The sequence below is a fragment of the Folsomia candida genome, unplaced genomic scaffold, assembly GCF_002217175.1.
Source record: "Folsomia candida strain VU population unplaced genomic scaffold, ASM221717v1 Fcan01_Sc001, whole genome shotgun sequence".
Lineage (NCBI taxonomy): Eukaryota > Metazoa > Arthropoda > Collembola > Entomobryomorpha > Isotomidae > Folsomia > Folsomia candida.
The window spans coordinates 13,640,806-13,649,792 of NW_019091193.1; the positions used below are offsets into that span (position 1 = coordinate 13,640,806).

At 36.2% G+C, this 8,987-nt stretch overlaps 2 protein-coding genes across 3 annotated transcripts; one reads left to right on the forward strand and one right to left on the reverse strand.

Annotated features, from left to right (window-relative positions):
* Nucleotides 1–4: 4 nt before the first annotated feature.
* Nucleotides 5–5,199, reverse strand: LOC110847541 (BTB/POZ domain-containing protein 7). Of its 2 annotated transcripts, none has more exons than XM_035846844.1 (22): nt 4,332–5,199; nt 4,135–4,244; nt 3,957–4,061; nt 3,835–3,895; nt 3,549–3,753; nt 3,331–3,446; nt 3,178–3,253; nt 3,014–3,077; nt 2,856–2,906; nt 2,722–2,754; nt 2,574–2,647; nt 2,350–2,506; nt 2,233–2,236; nt 2,054–2,136; nt 1,851–1,956; nt 1,707–1,773; nt 1,528–1,633; nt 1,271–1,393; nt 1,050–1,181; nt 823–977; nt 336–748; nt 5–247 (listed from the first exon to the last, which is right to left on the reverse strand). In XM_035846844.1, the coding sequence occupies exons 1-22, from the start codon at nt 4,433–4,435 to the stop codon at nt 160–162; spliced, it is 2,433 nt and encodes an 810-aa protein (XP_035702737.1). In that variant the 5' UTR covers nt 4,436–5,199; the 3' UTR covers nt 5–159. The 2 variants fall into 2 exon arrangements, with proteins under 2 accessions (XP_035702737.1, XP_021950192.1); XM_022094500.2 differs by having other exon boundaries at nt 2,054–2,129; nt 2,226–2,236.
* Nucleotides 5,200–5,892: 693 nt separating this feature from the next.
* Nucleotides 5,893–8,908, forward strand: LOC110863584 (E3 ubiquitin-protein ligase ZNRF1). Its single transcript, XM_035846845.1, has 5 exons — nt 5,893–8,068; nt 8,162–8,293; nt 8,411–8,460; nt 8,561–8,606; nt 8,673–8,908. The coding sequence occupies exons 1-5, from the start codon at nt 7,909–7,911 to the stop codon at nt 8,837–8,839; spliced, it is 555 nt and encodes a 184-aa protein (XP_035702738.1). The 5' UTR covers nt 5,893–7,908; the 3' UTR covers nt 8,840–8,908.
* The last annotated feature ends 79 nt before the right edge of the window (nt 8,909–8,987 follow it).

Consider the following 8,987-nt stretch of genomic DNA (forward strand, 5'->3'; position numbering starts at 1 on the left):
AGTGTGTACTTATATATGCAAACGGGTGCATTTTATTTCTTTTGCGATTGGTAAATCAATGATAATCCAAATTCGTATATCTGTATAACCGTCACCACGAGTGGGTGTATATGGATGAACTTTATTTTCGTCTCAATTTGTCTGTATTCAGTTTAACGACTATAAATAATGGGAGGTATAAATATTTTCTCTTATCTGCGGTTGGCGAGTTTCTAAACGTGACTGCTCCTGGCTATTTAATGTCAATCTGCAAAAACAAAAGAAGATGGTATAACTCAAACAAATTCATTTATTATAGCTCTTTGTTTGAAATCTGTCAATGAAAGAATCCCTACTCGTTAAGGTTCCTAGTAGAATGTAAAAGTGACGATTGGCGATGATGATAAGCACCAGATGAACTTATTCGAGATTGCATTCCCCCAGATGTTGTTGCTGATGATGAGGAAACCGCAGTTGGAACGGGGTGAGACCGTCTAGAACTATTACTTTTGCTCCCGTCGCCCAAATCTAAATCCAGTATATCATCTGCCAGTCGGAATTGGTCTGAAGCCGTCAATGAAGTCGTATGAAGTGCAATATCTGGCATTTTCCCACTTAAATGCTCGAAAGGTCCCTTTTGACTCTCCAAAGCACTGGGTTCTGAAGGAACTGATTTTGACAATGACGAGTCACCCCCTCCACTCGCTCCAAACGAACAAGATTCGTCGTTCGGGGCTGGGTTATTGGTCTGATTAGGATTTTCTAGCATCTTGAAGAATTCAAACGAGTTTTATTATTACTATTGTTATCATTGTCAAATGACATATAATTTATTAATTGTACCTCTGCGACATAGTCTGGAAATCCGAATTCTCTGACTACTCTCAATCGCAAGTATTTAGTTGCTCGTTCACGGGAAACTAAGTTAAAACTTCTATGATGCGACTGAAGTTTCTTTAGTCTGTACAACATTGAAGAAAGGGTCTCGACGTCGACCACTATAACAAATATATAGTTTTTGATATTTTTCTTTTTACTAAATTAGATTAAATTAAATAGAAACAACATACCAATATCACCGGGTTTAAGGGGTTCATTTCCACGTGAATAATAATTAGAATTGTGCAAGCCTAGCTGATTTGATTGTTGCGATGAACAGCCTTCCACTGCTGTGCTCCCATCCTCGATCATATAGAGCGTGTCTAGAATTTAATTACGTTGTCAATATTACGGTCACCCGTGCTCATATAAAATCATAAGTTATCAGATCACAAGTATACGTATCTTGTACCTGGTATGATGGACCGTAGTGTTCTTCTCCCTGTAGCCGTAAGGTTGTGATCACTAACTGCACTTAATCCCACTCCAGTACAACTGACTGTCGTTGCTCGTTGTCTTAATGATGATTTTGCCTCTATTATAATATCAGAATATATTAGTTATATACTATTTTTACTGATATTCAGCAACTAAGCTAAAACTAATGCCGGTGGATTAGAAAGTTCTGGAAACAATAAGTTCCACTACTTCATGAAATATGTAGCATACCTTCATAAAATGGAGTGTAAAGTCGTGGACGCACATAACCTGGACTAGAATTTATCCAGGGATTCGTCTTTTCTTCGGTTATCATATGACTAGGAGGTATTGAGACCTGTAGGTCCATTTTTATTTTAGACCAATTATTTGATACATGATGGACCAACAATAACATAAATTTGACGTACCAATCCGCGCCGAACTGCTGCGATTAGGACTTCGTGATTAAGTAATATGTGATCCGTTCTCACTAATCTATAATCAACAAATGATGACAATAATGACAATCTTGAACAAATAACAATATTTTTTAAATGCAATTTCACACAAACCGTAAGAGATCAATTATAATTTCACGAAGTTCAACATCGTTGAGGTCACGTCGCTTGATTCCTTTCCTACTCACGCTATCTCTGGTTGTGGTTAGTAGATTTGGTTCTTTTAAATGAAAATATATTTTAATATTTCTTTTTAAATACTAATCAGAGTCCTCAAAAATTGCGATATAAAAACTGAGTTAAACCTTGACTTTTACCTCTGTCTTCAATGCGTTTCATAAGTTGGTGTTCTCCCCATCGCAAAATACTTTGTAAAATATCCACCTCGGAAGCCTGTAAATCCGAAAAGACCATCGTCAAGACCATCAACCATCATCATCCTTATTTCTTTCTATTTATTAGAAATAACAATAAATAAATAAATATTACCTGTAAAAAGTCTGGAATTAAAAGGATATATCAAGTTTATTCTATAATTCTATTCATTTTCATCCACTCTGTTATATTATTTTATTAATAATAACTTATTATTAAAATAAACAAACAAACTCACCAGACTGTACCATCTCCACTAAAACTATTTTCTCCAACTCTAAGAATCCAGAGGTTGCCACGAAATTTATAAATTCCTCTCGCAGGAACATCATGGCTTGTCTCCGAACCCAACTGGAACCATATGATTGAGACGCCCACCGTAATACTGATGGCAGCTGGAAACATTTAAAAAATGATTATAAAATAAAATATATGTATTATCATTATTCATACAAAACTCACAGATTCGTATGTCAATTGCTCTACAATTATATCTTCCGCAGCTTGACTGAGTTGGTCAAATTCCAGAAATTTACCTTGAATCATATGAGCCATACATTTATTTAGAATTCACGTATACTAACAGATTTACACAAGATATGCAACAAACCAATTTGGTAGAGTTCCATAGCTTCCTCGAATCCTAAAATTATTCCAATAAACTATATTATTGCTTGGTCAAATTTTGACAGTTTTATCTGTCTAATAAGGGTAGCCACTCGTTAATTATTTTTTTTGCCTTACCAGCGGGATTGAGCCGTCCAGTAAAAGTTAACGCTTCTACTTCCGTTAATCCTTTAAAATTAGCAAGAAAGGTCATATCAAATCAAAAGTATACCTTAGTGTCTCAAAAACTAAAGTCAACAAATGGTACAGCTGTTATGAGTTTGATAAAGACTTACCTGAGCGGGCAGGATCAATTAAATTTAGGTCGATACGATCAGTGTACATACAATGCAATATAACCTGAAAACATGAAAGCCTAGTATAGTTTCATGTTTTTTTACAGGAAGAAAAACAATCCATATAGATAGTTAGGTAGTTATAGTCAAAATGTTTAACTCACGCGAGTGTATCTTTTTGGAATTACTGTTTCGTCTAGTACAAGATTTTTGGAGTTTCCTCGACGTTGAAACAAGGACCTAAATGAAAGAAACCTCACCAATCATTAAACAGCTCAAACTTCTACATAGATAAATATGTTGCAGTTTTGTTTTACCTAAAAAACGCCGACCGGGCAGCTAAGACTGCTTTATGGCATGGAATGTGCTCATCTCCCACTACTAAAACAACGTCCGAGTATTTTGCTGTCTGAAGTAGTTCGCGGAGGTCAACCTATTAAAAAACGACGCCAATGAATAAAAGCTACAACGTACATGGTACATGACCATAAAAGAATAATCAAATATAACGCAAATATATAATATGCTAGCATACTTCGAGACTTCGAGATCTTCCATTGTGCCCAAAAATTGTATCCGCAAAGTTGTCCAACTCTGCACTTGATTCTTCTGTGTACAGGTATCTAATAAAACTAGAAAAGGTAGGAATATCTACGGGGTCTTCGATGTTGACATTCACAATTCCGTTTTGGTGGTGCAATAGAGATCGAAAATATTTTGATCGTTGCATAAGTATGGCACTAAATTAAAGTTAGAGTGGATTAAATATAAGATCCACGCACATAAGATCCAACCCAGCCTAAAAAAACTTTATATCTTACCGATGCGCAGGAAATATGGCTGGAGTTAAGTATAAGTTTACATCGGAGTTCCATTTGAAATCTAAAATTGGAACGTTAAGGTTATTAAAGAATATGGATATGCAAATATATTCGTGTCCTACCCAATAGATCTGCTAAATCCGAGCGAATTGTTTGAATTCTTGGCCGAGCTGATTCAGATTGGATGTACAGTTCCTTCTCTTTTGTCATCATGTCATATTCTTGCACTGTAAATGAGTAATAATAAAGTAGTAAATAACACTTGCGTCCTGAATATGTATCTATATATTTCAGACTTACTTAACGCATAAACTTCCCCTATTGTCCAACTACTTAATATTTCTCGTAGCGGTCTTCCAGGATCTGTGGAGCGTGAAGTTCTCCGACGCCACCATTTTTTCTTGCGTTCCCTAAGAAGTAAGTTAGTTTTACTTAAATTAATTTATGATTTCCAATTAATTGGTTAGCAAGTTAACCTAATAATCACACCAACTCACCTTGCCGCATTTATGAAGCAATCATCTTGTGTGCAATCTGGATTGTTCAAGCCACCACCTCTGCTGCCCCCTCCATTACTAACATCGGACAGATTTGCTCCCATGTTTCCAAAACAATGAGAAATGTATGCGTGGAAATATGACGAACCCAACCCCCTCCCACTCCCTGGTCGTTCCGTATCTACCACCTACCACGACCCCTCCAATTTTCGACCACCAGAAATTTAAAACCAGTCCAAAAACTCTAAACCACACAGTCCTCCAAAACTTTGTTCACTATTATTTATTTCTATTTAAGCCATACTAGATACTCTCGCACATGGCACAATTAGCGCAACGCACTTTTGTCTCATAATATTTTGCTTATTGTTACAGTTTTGTCTTTTGTTTTGAATGTGTGAATGGACAGTTACTATTGTTTATTATTGTCTCACATGTTGTGCAAGTGAACGTTATAAAAGTTCTTTTGTTTACACGTTTCCGCCGTTCTTTCACGACCACGAACCCATTCTCCAATTGTCTTTAATTAACAGTCAGTCCTCAGTTTTCTCCGTGAATTAAGAGAAAGCAGAATTTGCAGTGTTCGAGATAGATCTGCACTACTGGTCGTGTGTGTATATAATCGTGGTAGTGGCATATAGTGCTGATGGATAGTGGACTTGGTTCAGCACAGAAAACCCTGAAATGAATGGATCCAATTTTTGCTCTTAATTAAATTGGCTGAATTGTCATTTCCTCTCCTTTTCTGCTACTGCAATATAGCAAGAAGAGAGTAGTGCAGAGTTGGTGGGTTAGCGATTTAGTTGCTGTTTGCACTTCTTATGGTGTTTTCTTTATATGAACTTTATATGTACTTTGAGTGTGGTTGTTGGTGCTGAATGGCTAAAGTGGTGGTGGTGGTGGATAGCAATTTGAGAACATCAACACAAGATGAGAGAGAGGAGTGCTTGCGCGAGAAGGGTGTGTGATAGAGCAAGTAGGAGCACCCAACCTTATACATTACCCAAGCTATAAGTCTCAAATATACCCTCGCCAAGGACTAGGACAATAATCTGCTGACCCTTCGAAGGATTATCCTCATTAACCCTTCCATGACATTTATAGACACATTCTCTCGCATTTCCATGAAAATTGTTGCGGGCGCCTCTCTTCTGTACCGTTTTATGAAGCAAAACTTAGCAAGCTCACTAAAGATTAAAAAGCCCATTTTTTTGTGGAATTTGACGGAAGTATGAGATTTCTAGGTTCATAAGAAAGCACAGGGTAGAATGTTGCTCCGTGCAGACCACCATGAGAGAGAGCTTTAAAGGAGAGCCCTTCTGTTTTTCTGGTTTAAAACAACCTTTCCAAAAGCGGTGGCTATGCTGCTCACCCGTCGCCTTGCGCCCAACTTCGAGCCCTGCTGCTTCCTTGTGCGTAGTTCGGGTTGAAGCGCTTGCGTCTCACGGTGAATCCATGAATTGATTTGTTTTCATGTAATCCATTTGGTTTGCATGGAAGGTAATATGTATCATCCTCTCTCTTTCTCTCCATTCCATCCACCTTCAATGGCTCAAGACTTGTTGTACAACCTGCAAGTTTGCGTTGGTCAACGTGACTGACGAAGTGCTTCTTCTTCTGTTTGCCAAGCGATAATACTAATTGCTTTCCCATCACATAAAGTGTTTGAAAGGGGTGGCAGCGACAAGATAAGCAAGAAAGAGTAGTAGGAGAGCATAATATTAAGCAATACACACGATACGGACACCTCTCTTCCTTTTTCTTTAATTTTATTTACTCAAACTTGCCATAAACTAGGAAAAAGTGAGGACAGAGAACTTTCCAAAATCTGTTCGGAATAGGTTCTGTGATCCTGTTGTTGCTAGTTTGAACCGCAAAGCCCCAAAAAAAGAAAGAAAGATTTTATACAGCACCCAACCAACCATCCTCATCCAGCTAAATAGCATCATCATAGGCATTTTATTATCATGAGGTTGTTCTTCTTGCATCAGTTCTTCACTCGAAAACCTTGCAAACAACAACACTACTCTAATACCTACTAAACCAAACTTTACCATCGACTATACTGGAGAATACTTACTTCTGTATATAGAAAAGTCACGCATAAAGTGATGTGACGTAGTTGAACGAGTATTAATAATCTGCAAGCAGTAGTGGCATTATATACGGATTTATTAAATACTGCTGCTGCACTTCCTACTACTGCCCGTAAAATATGGTGATTAAACAACTGGCGTAAAGAACATGTTCCTCCGAGTGAGCTTTTTATCCTTTCTTGAGACGTAAATTATAGTTTTGCATCAAATATTGACAACGGCTGGGAAATTTTAAACTCGTAGCGAAAGAAAATGTGACATCGAAGCTAATAATTAGCTTCCAAATAAACTTACGAATGGAGTGGTAGAAAGTACATTCTCACAACTTTCACCCAAGCCATAAATGTGATATAACTTATTACATCATTACATTATTTCGTAGCAAGGATATTTTCAACATTATTTAGTAAAATCGGTGCTGCTTTTTGCCTCCAGTTTCGAAAAATTGTTGTATGTACGACTCTTATAAACATTGTAATACTATAATAATTAGTAGCACTAGTAAATGAAGTACAGCCACCAAATTAAATCATTTTATGACTGAACATCAGATTAAGGAAAATCAATTTGAAATAAATTATTAATTCTAGTAAGAGATAGGAACACTAACTCTGGGGTAGTACAGAATCACAAATTAAACATTGTGAATGAACTAATCGGGACATTTTAATTGCTACTTTTGAACTTTGTGATATATAGCATAATAATAATAATAATAATAATAGAGTCGAAAGTATAATAAATTACGGAATGCATCTACGCTCACCATATACTAATAATTCTCACCTCAATTGGGCGAAGATAATCAACAGCGCAACAACGATAACTGTGTATGCCTACAATTAATAAAATCATACACAGCTGAAACAGGGGAAGAGATGATAAGCAAAATTGACGTGAACCAAATTCATCTACCATTTTGAAACAAAACTTTGTCAACAGAGTATAAACGATTCAGTTGTTGTTGTTGGCGTAAAATAAAAGCAAACTGCGAAAGAGTGACAATATTAAAGTGGTCAATCAGTAGTGAGTGAAAGCAGGTTTAAAACCAAAAGCCCTATGCTATTGTTAACTTCAAGATATTAGTGACACTTGATAAAAGTTGTTGATGAACTTAAGGTCGAATTCGAGTCAAAGTAGTGCCAGTAATACAGAAATCCAGTAGCTGTGTAGGACTGATATGTAATTTAATTTAAGCAGCTAAACTTTAAAATTATGTAAAATATTGCAGCTGAAAGAGAAAAAGGAATGACAATTTGTTAAACACTAAATCTAAAGTATTAAATATATAAAATCTAGCCCATTTATCATAAATAACTGTCGTAGCTTTTATGAAAGTACACATGTAAAGTAGTAATATTTTATTAAGTAAACATAGGAAAAGTAACACAGAGTCTTTGCTAAAACTTGTATCTTTTATATATAAAGGCGAGAATTTGCAAATTAATATTTCGTACAAAAAAGGACGTTGAATTTTTGAAATGGGGGCGAAGACGTCTACAGAACAGCGACCAAGGACTTTCTCCAACTCTGAGGGTGCACATAATCATAATCTGACTGGATTTAACCATAATCACAATTCGAGTAGCTCAAGTGTACCAGCACCCATGACCCGTGGGTCACATCCATTCTCGTCCAATGGTAATAAATACACATTAAAATGTCCATGAACAGAAATTTTTGCGAGAAAAATTTGTGCCATATATGTAAAATGATGTAAATATGATGATGTAGGAGACGGTGCGAGGGGACCGGTACGAGGTCGCTCTTATTCGTCGTCGGCGATGCAAAGTTCGTCAGCTTCAGGAATATTGGAACTGAGTGGGAGGATAAATTCATTTGCGTCAGGGTTTTGGCCCGTTTCCGGTGAGAACCAAATCGGAGTAGTATCTAGAGATTACTCTTTTTGGAGGATATCTGAATCTGCATAATCTATTTGTAAAGGATATTGAGCAAATAGTAATAAAAGTGATATTTTTTCAGGAATACGATGTCCAATCTGCAACAAAACGCTATTGCCTGATGACATAGAAGTATTAAAATATTACGCATTAATTGATATGATAAGTTATGCCGTCGTTACGTGAAGATTTACTTTATGAGATGTTTCATAATTTTAAATTAATTTGCTAGATTCACCTCGTTATGTGCTTAACTAGACCAAGACTTAACTATAACGGTATAAAAATCGAATTTGGAAATTTGTTTTGATACGGCTTTAAGTATCTGTGTTTTTTTTCTGCAGAGGATGTTCTAATCGAGTCAAAAGATGAATGTGTAATTTGTCTTGAAGAAATGGAAACTGGTCAAACAATTGCGAGACTTCCTTGCCTTTGTGTTTATCATAAATCATGTATTGATAGATGGTTCCAATTCAATCGAAGTTGTCCGGAACACCCGGACAGCTCCTAATAATACAAATTAACTGTACGTAACCTATTTAATAATAAAAAAAAGAATGCCATTTGAACTAAAAACCTGCATCATGATTAATAATACACATGTTATACTTGTTGATCCATATTTTGACAATCATAAAAATATGAATCTGCATATTGGA